The 19,182-nt window shown below is 35.3% G+C and overlaps 1 protein-coding gene across 4 annotated transcripts in view; it reads right to left on the reverse strand.

Moving 5' to 3' along the window:
* dgt6 (dim gamma-tubulin 6) overlaps nucleotides 1–19,182 on the reverse strand; it is a 248,962-nt gene that overhangs the window by 84,032 nt on the left and 145,748 nt on the right. For all 4 annotated transcript variants that reach the window (XM_090406343.1, XM_090406342.1, XM_090406341.1 and 1 more), the window contains exons 11-12: nucleotides 17,780–17,870; nucleotides 4,549–4,654 (exon numbers count right to left, since the gene is read on the reverse strand). In XM_090406343.1, the coding sequence (XP_090262469.1) occupies nucleotides 4,549–4,654; nucleotides 17,780–17,870 (197 nt within the window). The remainder of the gene's footprint in view (nucleotides 1–4,548; nucleotides 4,655–17,779; nucleotides 17,871–19,182) is intronic.

A 19,182-nucleotide genomic window follows, 5' to 3' on the forward strand; every position in this document is an offset into this window, starting at 1 on the left:
TTTAGGGACACAAAAACACACGTGTTGAGCAGATTATTTTATTAATTACTAATAAAATAAAACTTGACGTTTCGACCTCTATATCGAGGTCATCATCAGAAGAATACAACTGTATAAGGAACCAAGCTACATGATCATGCGCTGTATACCGATAAACTAAATCTACTTAGTTAATAAATCCTTTTTCCTAGTCTGACCTCTAGTGAATAAAAAAAAAAAAAAAAATATATATATATTATAAATAAATATATACAACTGCAATAAACTGCTAAAGTCCTCATGTATTAATATTCTTCTGGATAGTTCTGATTGTTATAAAATGATTTCTTTCAGTTGCTGGTGAATGTTCCAAACACTTCACCAGGTTGTCTTCTTGTAGTGGGATTTTTCTAAGGCTAGTTTAGGTTGTTATACAGGTTGTTGATGGGTCCTCCACATTCTTGAAATGGTTAGGCCATCATTTTTGTTGAGATTTGGGTTGTGTTTAAGCATTTCACACGACTCTTTAAATTTTCTCTCAAACCAGGTTTTGGTGCGATGTAGGGACTTGGTATTTTTCCAGTCAATTCTGTGGTATGTTTGGAGCGCGTGGCCAGAAAGGCCATTTTTACCAAAATGGAGGTATTTAATGTGTCGTTTGTGTTCGTCTTGTCTGATTGGGATAGTTCGCCCTGTTTCCCCTATGTATGGTATGTTACATGTGCATTGCATTTTGTATACCCCTGGGTGTGCTAGGTGTGGAAGAGGATCTTTAGAAGAACTGAGTAAGTGTCTTAACTTATTTGGGGGTTTAAAGGTGATAACTAATAATTAAGGAATTGACAGCGTACACTAGAAATATAAATTAAATAAACTTTAATATATACTTACCAACAGACTGAAACCCTATAACTCTAGACCCCCCCACACATATATGGGCTCCCAAAAATACATAAAGATAATGTGCCATTACATCCCATAGTGGATGGCATTGATTCATTCCCCCACTTACAAACCAGCCAAGCATTTAGCCAAAGTGCTCTCACACTATACTGGCAACACACCATCACACATAAAAAACTCAGCCCACTTCAAAGCCAGTATAGAAAACCTCACACTCCAAACATAATGACATAATGGTCAGTTTTGACGTCTCCAACTTATTCACGAATGTCCCCCTCAAAGAAACCTTAGAGCTAATCCAAGCTAGGGCTGAGATATCCTCCCGATATCTCAGCCCTATTTCAGTTTACAATGAACTCAGGCTATTTCGTTTGGCAGGAAAAATTCTACAAACAAATAGAGGGGACAGCCATGGGTTCACCACTTTCCCCACCCTTGGCTAACTTCTTTATGGAGACTTTTGAAGAGAAAGCCTTAAACTCAGCCCCACAAAAACCTACCATATGGCTTCGCTACGTTGATGATGTGTTCGCTATTTGGCCACATGGCCCAGATTCACTCCTCTCCTTCCTTAACACTTAAACAACCAACACCCTAGAATCAAGTTCACCCTCTATAAAGAGAAAAACAATAACCTCCCCTTCCTAGACACACTAGTCACCCGCCAACCTGATGGAACCTTGGTTTTCTCAGTTTATAGAAAGCCCACCCATACAGGTAGATACATTCACCAACAATCCCATCACCCCCCCCCCCCCTCACAACAATATGGAGTTATTAAGACACTATTCAACAGGCCAAAAATAATCTGTTCTAATGAGCAAGCCCTAACTACTGAACTAAATCACATTCATGACACTTTCTTAGGCAATGGCTACCCCCCAAAAGAATCCAAAAAATACTTAACCCAGTTATCCACAACCCACCACACCCTCCCCTTCACAAACAAGATTACTCTAGATCCATCACCATTCCCTACATCCGAGGCAAAAATATCAACAAAATCTTAAAAAAACATGACTTGACCACCTGTTACAGACCACATAGAAAATTGGCATCCCTTATCCGCTCCACTAAAGACCAACCACTTCCCCTAGCCCTACCTGGTGTATACCAGGTCCCTTGCAGCTGTAAACTGTCCTACTTTGGCCAAACAGGCAGGACAGCAAATATCAGAATATTAGAACACAAGGATTACATCCAATTTCACAAGTATAGCGTGGTCTGCAAGCCACTCTGTGCTTGCAGACCACGCTCCGGATACTCTCCACAGAATAAGATGGAAGAAAGCCACAGTAATACACCGCAGCAAGTTCAAATATGAAAGACTATTCATGGAATCAGCCTCAGCCCTTAGGAACATGCCAAACCTCAACAAATTTGGATGCATGAGACTGCCCCAAATTTGGGAAACATTTATCAGAAGAACTTTAGCCCAAAGGCCAAGAGCTACGACAAGGGGCACCATCAGGACTTTAGAAAAACGTTAGCTTCCTAGCTTCGGTTCTCATTTGCTGTTATGTAGTACTTGTGTGCACTTGTCTTTGTAATAAGTTCCCAAGAAGATGGAAACGTGACGTTTGCCGAAATATCGGAAAGTATATATTAAAGTTCATTTAATTTATATTTCTAGTGTACGCTGTCAATTCCTTAATTATTAGTTATCATGTATAACCAGCGTATAAGCCTCTCAACAAGGCTTAAAGGTGGTTTTAATGTTGTATTTGCGAAGTGTTCTGTCTATTTTTTCAGAAATGCCTCTAACATAAGGAATGGCAATAGCATTCTTGAAATCTTTTTTGTTCTTACTGGTATCTTTATGGAGGATCTTGTGAATAGTTTTTTTACTGTATCCATTTTTGATAAATGTTTGGTTGATGATCTTGTATTCCTGGTTTAGAGCCTGTTCATTAGAACAAATAGTTAGGGCTCTGTGTTTAAGGGTGCTTATGACACCTAGTTTTTGTGTTGGGTGGTGGTAAGAATTTTTGTGTATGTATTGGCCTGTGTGTGTAGGTTTGCGGTAAACTGAGAAGGATAGACAGCCAGAGGGAAGACGTGTGACAAGTGTGTCTAGGAAAGGAAGAGAGTTGTTATTTTCCATTTTAATGGTGAATTGGATACATTTGTGTTGTTTGTTTAGGTGGCTAAGGACTGTATTTAGAGCTTCGCGGCAGTGGCGCCAAATGGCAAAAATATCGTCGACGTATCTGAGCCAAATTTTGGGCTTTAGACATGCTGTCTCTAGAGCACATTGCTCAAAGTCTTCCATATAAAAGTTAGCTATTGGGGGAGAAAGTGGTGAGCCCATGGCTGTACCTTCTTTTTGAAGGTAAAAATTGTTTTGCCACATGAAATATCCGGAGCGGAGTATGTGGGCAAAGAGGGCCATGATGTCATGTGGAAATATGTTCTGTAGGAGCAAGATCGTGTCATTGATTGGGACATTGGTGAAAAGGGAAGTTATGTCAAAGCTGACTAATAAATCTTGGTCGTTGAGTGTAATGTTTTTAATTTTATTAATGAAATGTTGTGTATTTTTTTATGTAGGAAGGGGACTGACCTACCAATTCCTTGAGTATGGCAGCTAATTTTTTGGCTAAGTGATAATTTGGACTGTCAATTCCTTCAACAATCGGACGAAGCGGTGTGCCTGGTTTGTATATTTTTGGCAAGCCATAAATTCTGGGCGCACGGGCATGCTGAGGTATTAATTTTTTTGTTGTTTCTTCGGGCCATGTGTGGACGGATTTGATTAATTCAGTTGTTTTCTTTTTGTTACGTTTTGTGGGGTTGTAGTTTACCATTTGGTAGGTGTTGTGTTCCAATATTAGATGGTTCATTTTTTCAATGCATGTTGTATGGTCTAAAAGGACAGTGGCATTGCCTTTATCTGCTTTCGTGATTATAATGTCTTGGTTATTTTTTAAGGATTTAAGGACTAGATTTTCGGTTTTGTTTAAGTTAGCGCTTAGTTTTTTGTTAGAATTTAGTATACACGATGTTTCCATTCATATTTTATCAGCCAGAATGGTGGGGAGGGATCTTAAACCTCTCTCGATATGATATACGATATCAAGTGTGTTTACTGACCTCAGAGCAATGGCGTAGTTCAAACCTTTCTTTAGCAGCGAGAGTTCACCTTGGGTGAGATGGTAGTTTGATTGGTTGATAACCAAGCAGTGATCCAATGGTGGTTGGTTGCTCCTAACATTGTTTGTGGGCGATTGGCTGCCTTCCTTATGATGTCGGTTTGTGATTGGCTGTTCCTTTCGTAATGGCGTCTTGATGGTCTTGTGCTTTTCTGTTGTTGTAGGGCTTGAAATTTCATTACTAATTTTTCTTTGTTTTTCAGTAATGAGTGCTTGGCTGAGTCGTCAGTGATCCTGTCTAGAATCTCCCAAATTTCTGGAATAACGTAGTCGGATAATTCAAATTTAAGTTGTAGAACTTTGGCTTGGTATGTATGTATGTAAAATGTATGTATGTAAAAGTAGTATGCAAAAATCTATAAATCCTTGAATGTAACAGACAGAAAAAAAAAAAAAAAAATTCTAACATAAATGCATATACATTGTAAAGTAAAAAAACCTTTCCAGTAAAATAAAATCTAGAATTAATAATTTGATTCAGACCTAAACAATATTATTAAAAGAATAAAGCTACCTGAGGTGACAGCAGTGGTTGTGAAATTGTAGACAAATTAACTTCCTTTCCAAGGTGTTTTACTGAATGTACGATTTCTGGCAGCACATCGAAAGTAAGTTTAGACCTATTGTAAACAGTTTGCATGTCATTATACAGCAGAAAAACTACTAACATACAATATATCACCGTTTTCTTTACAGATAATGTTATTTATGAGAAAGGAAGTATAGTCCACTTTCACTATAGCAAACTACAGGAATCAAATGAATAGTTTATGCTAGTGAAAGGTTTGCTATTCGAGTTTTCTGCAGAATATTCCTATCAAGCTTTAGCTGAACTTTTTGGTACTTTGTTATTGTGAGTTCACAATAACAGCATTTGCTATATTGAGAGTCAACCACATTAAGAATGGAATGAACCATGAGAATAAACGAATGCTAAATTAAGAACTCAATTTTTATACAACATTTCAGCATTTATATTCACACAACTGGTTCTAAATGTTTCGTAACTACAAATAGTCAAAGTTTATAAGAACTATATCCCCTAACTTTAAAAAAATGGCTAAATAACACCAAAAGATCAAAATTAATTTATTGAGTTACTAATGTTTAGGTGGATTTCAAAACTATTATCTTTAAAGTTGAAATTACAACTAATTACAACTATGGTAAGACACAGCCAGATTGTTGCAAAAACAACTCCAACTGTAACTGAAAATGTCCCATCAAGATACTCTGGGGACTGGATAAAAAAAACAAATCTAATTCAGAGAAATCAAACTAAATGTTTTGGAATGAATGTCTTCCAGATTTCAGCAAATTAAAGCAGCCATACATGTTGAGGTTAGGGTAGTATTTCATATGCTGATGCATATTCTGAAATTAGTCTCAGGCCTCTATAACTTCTATACAGAACAGCTGTCTTCCTCTTCCATTTCGGCATGTATGAAGGATTAACAAAGAAGACAAAATAGGCGAGATCTTTCTGAGCAACAAATACAAAATGCTATATTCAGGCAATAACAATCAGGAAGAAGAGGGAGTAGCTATGGTATTCAACACTAAATACAGGGATAATCTTCTTGAATGGCAAGCAATATCAAGCAGTGATGTGAGCAAATATCAATATGGGAACTGGACAATGAGATTTATTTGAGCTTATGGTCCCACAGAGGGTTCTACTAAGGAAGAAATGGAGGAATTTTTTGAGCCATTAGAGAAGGCAATTTGCACAATGAAAAAGGAAAAGTTGGTCCTTGTTGTAGATCTAAACAGCAGAATGGGAAATTATTATCAGACATACATGGGAAAATTTGGAGAAAAGCACAAAGCTAATAATGATAAATGCCTGCTGGATTTCTGTTCAGGGCATGGATTAGTTATTACTAACACCATGTTCCAGTATAAAAATGTGCATAAATTCACATGAAAAGAAGATGCAAAAAATAAGGAAGTCTCACTGTGTTATAGTTGGCAGCGATGTTTTCCCAGTGGTTCAGGACACAAGAGTATACAGAGGATTTGAAGTAGGGAGTGATCACTATTTAGTTTTGAGCAGGGTAAATTGAATTTCATATTGAAAAAAGAGTGTTTAAGAGTTTTAAAACGAATGAAAGTTGAGCATCTTTCAGAGGCAAACTGTAAACTCAAATACACAAACATCAATGAAGAAAAAATGAAAGTTTGAAAACAAAAACCAAACTCTAGAGATTCAATGGCAAACCCTGAAGAAAACAATTAATTCATCCAGACAGGCATGTGATGAGGTTATCTATAAAGATAGAAAAATCATAACTCCATGGTAGACTCGCGAAGTTAAAGAGGCAGTGAAGGGAAAAGAAGAAAGCATAACAAAAGTTCCTGGCGAGTCAGTCAGATTGTGATCTTAGAGAATACAGAGAAAAATGGAAGAAAGTGAAGCACCATGTAAAACTAGCTAAACAAAAGTCATAGGAAAATTTGATAAGAATATAGAAAATAAATATCAAGAAAGTGGCAAAATATTCTAGAGGCTATTGAAAAAACCGGAAGTGCTCAAATATGGAGATATAAAAGTTTTAGTGGCTGCATTGTATAATTAAGACAGCCTGGTCAGAGGGTTGATTTAGAATAGAGCTCTCATAGTACCAGTCATATATAAAAAGGGAAATAAAATTGAATGCGAGAATAAGAAGTATTTCCCTACTGAGTGTTCCTGATAAGATTTATGCAAATATACTTGAGAAATAGCTAATTCTCATAGTTTGAGAAAGCTTGGTGAAGAACAAGCTGAATTCAGGATAAATAAATAGAGGTTGTAAAAATCAGATTTTCACTTTAAGGCAAAAAGTTGATAAATACAAATTATATGTATTCTCAAGATTTAAGGTTTGTTGATCTGGAAAAGACATATGACAAGGTGCCAAGAGGAAAGCTCTTCAAAATGTTAAAGATATATGGTGTAAAGGGGACATTACATCGAGCAATCTATTTAAGCTGCAAGTCAACAGTTAAAATTAAAAGGAGGTACAGGAAGATGGTCTGATGTTAAATAACGTGTGCGATAAGAGTGCATATTATCTCCACTGTTATTCGTTATCTATAAGGATTACATTATGAAGGAAAGTGGTATTAAATCTGATAAATTTACTAACTGAATAATTGTTGTAATAAATTTGATATGAAAATTAACAATATAACATGAAGATTATATTTATGAACTTTAGCATACCTTTAACATATCTTTTCAGATGTGCTCTGGATATAGATGGGAACAGTTTTATTGTGATCTTGTGTCAGGCATGGTAGGGCAAAGGGGAGCATGTGGTATTATGTCTGTTTTTAGACAGACAAAATACCACATACCAAAATACCCAAATATCTTTGAGACACTTTTAGTTAATTAACTAAAAGTGTCTCAAAGATAGCCTAGTTCTTTGGCAAGGGTTGTGTAACTAGAGCAAAATAGCCCTGGTCCAGAGTGCAAGTATCTTAATAATGATGTACTTTTGGGATGGATGGTGGTGTGAATAATGAACCACCAGGTTGTCAAACACCTAGCGTGTCTTTGAAAGGAAAACAGTTTTTCCCCAAAAAATGAATAATGCTTCTAGACCAGGGATCGGCAACCTTTTCAGACTCGTGGGCCACATTCAAGTTTTATTTTTAATAATTGGGCCGCAAGCATTTAATTAAGAGAAAATAGTGAGTGAAAAAATACTTAAGTTATCAATTTTTATTATATCAATTTTAAAAAAAAACACAGAAATATTTAAAGTACCAGATATGAAACAAGCATGAAAATGAAACTCAATGAAAAATTATCAAAAAAAACAAAGTAATATAGTTTATGCATCACGATATGTGTGTCTCCCTGCTTAATGTGGCTTTTATGATTGTTTTCCCTTAGCCAAATTATCTATATCCACTTTACAACCTGAGGTGCAAATTCGAATCAAAGCATGCAAAGTTCAGTCAGGTTGAGAAGAAAATTTATTTTTTCTAAAACTCATGGCAGAAAATACTTATTCACAAATGTATGTGCTTCCAAATGAGACTATCATCTTTGCAAAACTGATTAATCCTTCAAATTTTTTTGGTAAGCATTGATAAAATTTTTGGATAATTTCACACAAAAATACATTATTAATAACGGAAACAACTCGCGTACAAAAGATTATTTAATAGTATAATTTTCGCCTGTTTGTCACAGGTGTCTTCAGTACATATTAAGCTCAAATTAAACAATAACTGACAATTCCAAAAAGCGCCACCTAAGTAGCTGGTGTAAGATAACTAAAAAGGTCAATAAATTTCCTAAAAAAAATAAAAAAAATCAATACAATAAAAAGTTAGGAAAGATAGTTGATTTGTAAAGTACTATCTCCCATAAAGGGGACAGACATAAGACGTCGGATCTGTTTAAGTTAGGAGAATGAAGCAGAGTTTCACGTTTCTTTATAAAGGCGTTCCATGAGGAACCGACTTTTATGAAGAACTCTTATCTTTCTCCAATGAACTATGTCTAGTGAAGAAGGCATGTTCTGCAAGTCCAGACTTTTCAGGTTTAAAGTATTCAATATAAGATTGGTGTTCTTCAAGCCGAATAGAGGCAGATCTTCCCGTTTGTCCGAAATAAGATAATCCACAAGAGCATGGAATCTGGTAGACACCTGGATGATTAAGAAATGGAAGCTTGTCCTTAGGAGAAGTGAGAAAGATGGAGATTTTTCTAAACGGTCGAAAGGCAACAAAAATATTCAGTGGTTTTAAAACTTTTGCTATACGTTCGCTGATGCCTTGTACATAAGGGATAGGAATGTGCGTTATTTCATCTGTGTTTGAAGAGGAAGACACATTAAAACTACTCTAAGTTCTTTTAATGAAGCAATTCTTATAACCATTAGATAGAAAGGAAGAAATTATATATTGTAGTTCTTTCTGTAAAAGATCGTCTGAAGAACAAAAGGAGTGGGCCCGATGAACCAGTGTTTTAATAGTTCCTGCCTTTTGACTGGGATGGTAATGAGATTCTGCATGGATATAATGGCCTGTATGAGTCTTCTTTCTATAAACTGAGAAATGTAGGTTACCATCTGGTTGGCAGAGAATTAGAAGATCTAAAAAGGCTAACTGCTTATTTGATTCTACTTCTAGGGTAAACTTGATCCTAGGATGAAGTGCGTTTAACTTAGTGAGAAATTGTTGAAGTTCGTCTGAAGAGCCATTCCGTACAGCAAAAATGTCAGACATATCTGAACCAACGAGTAGGTCTGGGAGAAATGTTGTCAGAGATACGTTGTTCAAAATGTTCCATAAAGAAATTGGAGATAGCAGGAGAAAGAGGATTGCCCATTGCTGTTCCTTCAATTTGTTGATATAACTTATTTTTAAAGGAAAAATAACCAGAATGTATTACAAAATCAAATACGTTTACAATGACTGAAAGAAATTAACGGTTGAAACTTTTAATACTATAATGCGCATATCGAGTTCTTACCTAAAGGTCTTTAACGATTCTCGTGACAAGCTAAAACGCAAATTTGAATCACTGGTCAGCCTACCTAGATCCAGTATTAATACTATTGATATAGATAAAGTAGTTATAAATGTTTCCGGACGTCCACTAACAGACTGTGAATGTTTTGTTTTATCAAAAGGACATGATTTCGCTGTTATGCTGAATAAGGTGCCACTTATGGATTTTTTTTTCATAACATAGACAGGGGTATTCAATCCTTATCCCAAAAAACAGCCAACAGATTACATTTTGAATGTGCAAAAATTCTTTTTAATGCCAAGCTTCCTTGTCCTAATCTTTCTTACTCTGAGTTTAAAGCATTGAAATCACTGAAGAATAACAATAATTTAATTATTACAAAAGCTGATAAGGGGAAGGCTGTAGTGATTCAAGACAGGAAAGAATACGAGAGAAAAATGGCTCTTTTAATTCGCGACTGTTCAACTTATAGGCCTCTTACACTGGAACCTACCCGTAGTCAATTGAGACTTAATTCTCTTATAGATAATGTATCTACATGGAATGAAGATCAAAAGAAAAAACTTAAAACCTTCTTTGGTTGTCCACCTAGATTGTATAGGTTACCCCACTTACAAAATCTCAAAATTTTTATCAAATTTACTCGCCTCTTCAACTAGAAGAACTGATACTTATATAAAAAACTTTGGATTTCAAAATTAAAATTTCAGTTCTTCATTTGGACGTTTCTGATATCATGATCAGTTTAGATGTTGTTTCTTTATTTACAAATGTGCCTCTTTCTGAAAGCACTGAATTACTACAACAGGAATTTCCTTCAGACATTGTAAACGTATTTGATTTTGTAATACATTCTGGTTATTTTTCCTTTAAAACAAAGTTATATCAACAAATAGAAGGAGCAGAAATGGGCAATCCTCTTTCTCCTGCTATCTCCAATTTCATTATGGAACATTTTGAATAATGTATCTTTGACAACATTTCTCCCAGACCATTGGTTCAGATATGTCAACATTTTTGCTGTATGGAATGGCTCTTCGGATGAAGTCCAACAATTTCTCACTAAGTTAAACGCACTTCATCCTAGGATCAAGTTTACCCTAGAAGTAGAATCAAATAAGCAGTTAGCCTTTTTAGATCTTCTAATTCTCTGCCAACCAGATGGTAACCTACATTTCTCAGTTTATAGAAAGAAGACTCATACAGGCCATTATATCCATGCGGAATCTCATCACCATCCCAGTCAAAAGGCAGGACCTATTAAAACACTGGTTCATCGGGCCCACTCCTTTTGTTCTTCAGACGATCTTTTACAGAAAGAACTACAATATATAACTTCTTCCTTTCTATCTAATGGCTATAAGAATTGCTTCATTAAAAGAACTTTGAGTAGTTTTAATATGTCTTCCTCTTCAAACACAGAAGAAATAATGCACATTCCTATCCCTTATGTACAAGGCATCAGTTGCTGATTATCTTATTTCGGACAAACAGGAAGATCTGCCTCTATTTGGCTAGAAGAACATCAATCTTATATTGAATACTTTAAACCTGAAAAGTCTGGACTTGCAGAACATGCCATCTTCACTAGACATAGAGTTCATTGAAGAAAGACAAGAGTTCTTCACAAAAGTCGGTTCCTCATGGAACGCCTTTATAAAGAAACATGTGAAACTCTGCTTCATTCTCCTAACTTAAACAGATCCGACGGCTTACGTCTGTCCCCTTTATGGGAGATAGTACTTTACAAATCAGCTAATCTTTCCTAACTTTTTATTGTATTGATTTTTTTAAATTTTTTTTTTTTTTAGGAAATTTATTGACCTTTTTAGTTATCCTACACCAGATACTTAGGTGGCACTTTTTGGAATTGTCAGTTATTGTTTAATTTGAGCTTAATATGTACTGAAGATGCCTGTGACACACAGGCGGAAATTATACTAATAAATAATCTTTGTACGCAAGTATTTTCAGTTATTAATTTTGTATTGATATGTCTACTCACGGTATACCTCTTTTAAAACTTATTGAAAATACGTTCTTTAATGTTTCATTCTGTAATTTCAAAACTTCCATCTGTAGTTGGTTTGGTATGTCATCAATATCGAATTAAAAGTGTTTCAAAAATAATCTCATTTCGATGCTATTTTTATGAAAATCAACAAATATTGTTAAAACTTCTGTTTGTAAAGCTTCAATAATACCAACAAAAGTTTCCTTTTGTTTCCAAGTTGCACAAGTGATATCACGAAGTAGAGGTATAAAATTATTTTTTAATTTATTATTTATATTATAAAATGTATTGTTTAAATAATTCAACATACAGGCCACATGTCATGTAAGTATGCTCAACTTTTTATGGGCCGCCAAAATGCATGTTTGGGCCACATGTGGCCTGCGGGCCGCTAAACCCTGGTCTAAACCAAGAGGCCAAATAGCAAACATCAGCATAGCACAGCCAGACTGTTAATTTGTGTGTTGCAGTATTAAGTGCCTGGTTTTCTAGTAATTCCAAATGCAGAAACTGACTGGGAAAGAGGGTGGGGAGAGAGAGGCCCTTGTTGTCCACCTAGCTGTTTGCTATGGTAAATAATGAAGCAATGTCAAAGCTGATCATGACATCTAAAGATTTTTTTAAATTTTTTTTTATTATTAAGGTTTTAAAATAAACAGAATTTTAAATGGAGGAAGTTATCTAAGATGGGGAAATGATTTTACTAACTATTTAGCAAGTTTGTATGTGGGGCAGGTAGTCTTTACTATCAAATATAGGATGGAGAGGAGGATTGAGTTTGCGAATTTTTAGGGCCCTAACATACCTGGAGTACTTAAACATAAGGTTTTAGCATGGTAATTTCTTAAAACCAAGGTGTAATTAATAATTTATGCTATCCTCTTCCCTCTCTTTTGGGATTTAGTGGAATCTATCGAAACATTGGTAAGCTGAGGAGTCTTAGAAGATGGTTCTTTTTTTATTTTTTTTTATATTTTGTCTGATCCAAAGAAAGCTCAAGTTCTTAATAAATATAATCATGCTACAATAAAACCACATATCCGGCTAGCATTCATTCGTCAAAAGATCAGCTTTATCCTCTTGCACATCCTGTATGAGGTTCTTTGTGACTGCAACTTAGCTAACTTTGCACAGACCAATAGATCTATTAACATTTGCCTTGAAAAACACAACTACATCTGTGCTCATCTATATGGCAAGTCAGGATTAACAAACCATGCTCTGCATACTCTTTCATACAGGATTAAGTAGAAGTCAACTGTTCTGCATGAAAGTTGTTATAGATCTGAAAGACTATGCTTAGAATCAGCATGAGCTATGAAACACTCCCCTTAACCTCATAAGTATAGCTGCATTAATTTGCTCAAAATCTGGGAAGCAGTCATTCGAAGACCACATTTAGCTTGCATTCTCTGATAAAATTGTAAAATTAGCAAATTATCTGGCCCCCAGAAGGCACTTTGATTAGATATTAGTTCCTTTTCAGTTACAATCTGAATTGTTTCTGTAACAACATAATTCAGCATTGTGTCTTATCACAGATGTAATTGCACTCTGAAGATGTTGGTATGAAAGCCAGAAAAATATTAACAACTCACTTATTTGTTTTGTTTTCTAATTTTAGTTACACTGTAAAGCAACATTATGAATGGAATAAGAAAAATTACTCAAACCCTAAACTAGAATACAAGATAGTGTTCAAAGAGAATTAACATAAGTATCTGAGAGTTATGTTAGAAATAAAACATCTGACCAAAGACGAGTAACAAGAAAAATTATGGGAGCAATTAGATGGCATCAGTGGTAGTTAGTGGTAGAATCATTAAAAATGAATATATCAGTAAGGAATTTGACACAGCATTCAAGAGTGCGTGAGCAGAGCTTATCTAAGGTCATTTAAAAAAATGAAAGAAAAGGTTAGCAAAAATGCATGTTTGATGCCAGAATAGCAGGAAATGACCACATGACCAAGATCTTGGGTGCATTAATTTAAAATATGACGATAATCAATCCTGACAAATAACATTAATTTGGAAAAAAAATCAACAGAAAGCTAAGTAATAAGGTGAACTTACTGACTACTATCATAATATTCTGCACATCCCTTGATAGTACATAGTACAAATTTGTTAAAATTATTTCAACTTGGGTTTCAATCAGGACTATTTGGATTGGCAATGTATCATTTTGTTCTATGGAACAAAACGATATATCTCTACAAGTATATAAGCCAGAAATGTGTTGTAGTCCTATAATCTGCACTTTAACTGTGCCCCCCCATTAAAATGTGCCATCATTCAATAGCCCTGTTTAAATATACTCTTTAAATTTGTCGGAGATTGACAGTTCTCACGAAACAAAAAAATGGTGATCAAAAATCAAACTAAATGATATCATTGCACTACATAGTAACAAATGTTAGGTTCAATACCTGCTGATGTAAGATTTCACCCCTCCACTAACAGCACTAACTGAACAATTACAAAATGATAAATTCCCCTCTTGCTAGATGGCATTCAAGAAATATGGTATTTATTTATCAAAATATTTCAATTTTAGACTTATTCTGTTAATAAAATGGTCATATTAAGGCTAATGTCAACTGTATAATCATTGTAATAATGTGTCAAAATAAAAGAATTATTATAAAACTAACAATTTTATGATTGTTTACAATAATTTCTTTACTTGTTTTAATATTAAACACAGAGAAGCTCAGAGCAAAAAATTACACAATATGGATAAAATGGCAAACCATTAAAAATGTTTCAGGTAGTGTGGAAGGAAGAGAAAGCAAAAATACTGAATTCATCTTCACAGTAAACTGAAATTCAAACATTTACTACAAATTAGGGGTGCTTAAGGGTCAAAGCTGTATAACTGAGAGGAGACCTCCACATAGCCTTTAAAGGAATGCAGAGAACCGACCAGGGCTTCTGACCTAATGTCCAATCCTCACCTTCTCGTGGTGCACCCTGTTGGGTATCTACTTTGATACTGAACAAACGAGGATGGGCTGGCAATTTGGGATTTAGCCGACCAAATTGTATTCTTATTGGTTAAACCAAAATAAAAATTGATGGTACACCATGAAAAATTTCATGCCGGCTGGGGCGTAACCCGGTTAAACAAGGCCCCCGTTGTTTTCGGCAGGGAACCAGGGTGAACAGCGAAAAGTCAGCTACTGGAACAAATCTGAAAACAAACCCCAACTCAACATCAGAGTTAAAGATCGGTACTATCAACATAAGAAGACTGAATGGCAAAGAAATGGAGCTAGCTGAGGAATTAGATAAGTACCAGATCGACATAATAGGGGTGACTGAAACAAAAAAGATCAAAACTGGCGAGTCTTTCTAAGCAATAAATACAAAATGTTATATTCAGGCAACGACAATAAAGGAAAAGAAGGAGTAGCCATAGTATTCAACACAAAATACGAGGCTAATCTTCTTGAATGGCAGTCAGTCTCAAGTAGAGTAATGTGGGCAAATATGAGAATGGGGAACTGGACAATGAGACTTAATTGTGCCTATGGTCCCACAGAAGGTTCTACTAAGGTAGAAGTGAAGGAATTTTTTGACGCTCTAGAAAAAGCAACTGACACAATGAAAAAGGAAAAGTTGGTCCTTGTTGGGGATCTAAATAGTAGAGTAGGAAATGATTGTGAGACATACAAAAATATTTTGGGAAAATTTGGAGAAAAGAGCAAAGCTAATAATAATGGCAAATATCTGTTGGATTTCTGCTCAGGACATGGACTGGTTATTACTAACACCATGTTCACATAAAAATGTGCACAAATTCACATGGAGAGAAGAGACTAGGAATAAGAAAAGTCTCATTGACTATGTTATTGTTGATAGTGACGTCTTCTCCCTGGTGCAGGACACCAGAGTGTACAGAGGATTTGAAATTGGAAGTGATCACTATTTAGTCTTGAGCAGGATAAAATTGAATTTCATATTGAAAAGAATAACATGTAAGAAAGTTTTAAAGCGAATAAAAGTTGAGCAGCTCTCAGATGTGAACTGTAGACTAAAATACAGAAATATTATTGAAAAGAAAATGAAAGAGTTTGAGAACAGGAATCAAACCTTGGAGATTCAGTGGCAAACTCTGAAGAAAACATTGATTGATTCTGCCAGAGAGGCATGTGGTGAGGTTGTGTGCAAGGATAAAAAAAATCAGAACTCCCTGGTGGACACAGGAAAGTTAAAGAGGCAGTGAAGGAAAAGAAGAAAGCATATCAAAAGTTCCTGGCAAATAAGTCAGCTTTTACTCTTACAGAATACAGAGACAAATGTAAGAAAGCTAAATAGTGTGTAAAAGTAGCTAAACAAAAGTCATGGGAGGACTTTGGCAAGAATATAGAAAATAAATATCAAGAAGGTGGCAAAATATTCTGGAGGTTGTTGAAGAAGCTTAGGAATGGAGGGAAAAGTGCTGTAAAAGGAGTTAGAGATGATAAAGGTGACATGAAAACTGGAGAAAAAGATATCCTTGAAGTATGGAGTAATTACTTTGAAAAACTGCTAAATGAAACAAGCAGTGATGACAGCACAGTGATAAAAAACACTGACCAGGCATGCAGTCAGGAATACATATCCATACTTGAAGTAGAAAAAGCCATCAAAGGCTTGAAATGTGGAAAGGCAGCAGGAGTAGATGATATTTGACCAGAAATGCTGAAGTATGGTGGTATAAAAGTCTTACAGTGGCTGCACTGCATAGTTCAGAAAGCCTGGACAGAGGGATGAATTCCCGATGATTGGAGTAGAGCTCTCATAGTACCCATATATAAAAAGGGAAATAAAACTAAATGTGAGAATTACAGGAGGTATTTCCCTACTGAGTGTTCCCGGCAAGATCTATGCCAGTATACTTGAGAAACGGTTGAGAAGAATTGTGGAAGGAAAGCTTGGTGAAGAACAAGCTGGATTCAGGCCAAATAGAGGCTGTCAGGATCAGATCTTCACTTTACGACAAATAGTCGAGAAAGCGTGGGAATATAACAAAGATCTGTATTTAAATTTTGTCGATTTGGAAAAGGCATATGACAAGGTGCCAAGAGAGAAGCTATTCAATACGCTGCAGTTATATGGTGTCAATGGGTCATTATATCAAGCAATACTTAGTCTTTATTTGAGTTGTAAGTCAGCAGTTAGAATTGAAGGAAGTACAGAAGATGGTTTAATGTTAAATCTGGTGTGAGACAAGGATGTACATTATCCCCTCTGTTATTCATTATCTATATGGATCACATTATGAAGGAAAGTGGTATTAAACCTGATATCAAAATTGGAGATGTTAATGTCAGCTCTTTGCTTTATGCGGATGATGTTATACTTCTAAATAAATCCGCTACAAGTCTGCAAGATTCTCTGACTAAATTGAATAGCTGTTGTAATAGATATGGTATGAAGGTCAGCAATAAAAAGACAAAGACAATGAAAATAGGCAAAATCATTGAAAATGTCAACTGTGTTGTGAATGGAGAACCTGTGGAACAAGTAAAACATTTCAGCTACTTAGGCACAATTTTTACTGAAGATGTTAAATTAAATATAGAAATAGATAACAGAATCAGCAAAGCTGGTATGGCAGGAAATCAATTGAATAAATTCATATGGAATAAGAGAGAAATTAGTCAGAACACTAAATTAGCTGTATACAAGAAAGTTTTAGTCGGAACACTAAATTAGTTCAAACCAGTTTTAACTTATGTTCAAACCAGTTTTAACTTATGAATCTGAGAGCTGGGTCAGAAGTAAAACACTTGACCAAAGACTAGAGACTGCAGATATGAGAGTCCTGAGAAAGATTATAGGTGTGAACAGATGGTATCAATGGCAATATCATATTAAAAATGAGGATATTAGGAAAGAACTTGATATTGTCAACATCCAGGAATGCATTAGCAGAGCTAATCTCAGGTGGTATGGTCACTTAAATAGAATGGGAGAGGAAAGATTAGCAAAACAAGTGTTCTCTGCCAGGTTGGCAGCAAAACGACCCAGAGGAAGACCAAGATATAGCTGGATTGATACGGTACAAAGTGCCTTAGACGATGGAAATATAAGATCTGATAATGTTGTAGTCTTGACAAGTAACAGACTGATTTGGAGGAAAATTGTAGATAGGAAGTTAGTAATGATGTAATTTTTTCATGTAGTACTGTCATATCCTGTACACCCCTTGAGGGTACATAGCAGGAATTTGATGATGATGATACTACAAATTAAAATTTATTACCTGAGGCATTTTAGAGAAGTTAAACAAGATTCATGAGATTTACAATGGTCTTCCACAGCAGACAGAGAGCTCCTTATTTTAGATACACTTTCTGAATAAAAAAAATTATTTTGAATTAGTATTTGTAAATTTTTTTTCTGTAAAGAGAAACATTTATTAAAACAAACCTAAACTGATTTTTTGATAACTGTCTCCCATTCAAAAAAAAAAAAAAAAAATTATATATATAAAATTAGAAAGGAAGCATTCCTTTCTAAAGGAAAATACATTCATAATAAAAAAACAAAGCAGCAATATTAGTAGAATAAATTATATTATATATTATATTGAAAGAAAATCAATATTCATTATTATTCCAAAACAATGCAGACCAACAAGTGTACCAAGATAGTCCAAGAAGATATATATTAAAATCAGCATATCACAAGGGGATTGAGACCAAAACTCCAGGAGTGCACTTTGCCTAAATGACAGTTGAACCTTCTTGTCCCTCACCAAGATCATTAGGTTTAACTTTTGCCCATTCATGTTTCCAATGGTACCATTTTAATAGCACCAAAAGACAAGGTCGACTTACTGGCATTCTTCTCCAAGTATTGCACAAATGATCAAGCCAAAGCACCTCCCACTTTATCAAGAACTGGTCACCCCCATGCCACCCCTAATTTTACATTGATCAATTATCCAATAACTTGGACACCATGTCCTTGGATTATGATTCTATCCATCTCCCCTCCCTCTCACCACTGTGCTAAAAACTGTGCTCAAGAACTAATAATCCTTTGTCATCTATTCAATCTTTACTACTCAAATGACAACTACCCTACCAAAGAATGGAAACAATCCTACATTCACCTAGTTCCAAAAAGAGTTAATTCAGTCAACAAACTAGTGTCTGACCTCTAACTTCAGTTCTCTCAAAAATCACCGAGAAAGTCATCAACAGCCAATTTCACAACCTGGGTGCTCACTAGCTGATCAATGACTAGCGTTATGGATTCTGTCACTCTTAATCCACAGATGATCTAGCTTTCACCCACCTTTGGACACAAGTAATGAAAAGAATTGGAGAAATTTGTTGTAGTGACATTTCTAGTTCATCTGACCAAGTCTAACAAGAGGCCTTTCTCAGCAAATTACCATCTTATGACATGCCTTCAAACCTTTATGACAGCCTGATTTCCTTGCCAATGTAAGAGTACCAGGGGCTCTACTTCACCCACTTTTCCTCCTGTACATAAATGATCTGACGACTTCTAATCCTATTTATAGCTTTACTAATGATAACACACACACAACATTCCTCTTCTTCATAGTGACCAACCATAAGAGGCCTCAAGCTTCTGTAACCAATGTCCTGTCTGATCTTGCTATTCATCAGTGGGATGAGAATAACTTCTGAA

This window comes from Typopeltis vanoorti, chromosome 16 (assembly GCF_054136105.1).
Source record: "Typopeltis vanoorti isolate ZY-2024b chromosome 16, IOZ_Tvanoo_1.0, whole genome shotgun sequence".
In the NCBI taxonomy this organism is placed as follows: Eukaryota; Metazoa; Arthropoda; class Arachnida; order Uropygi; family Thelyphonidae; genus Typopeltis; species Typopeltis vanoorti.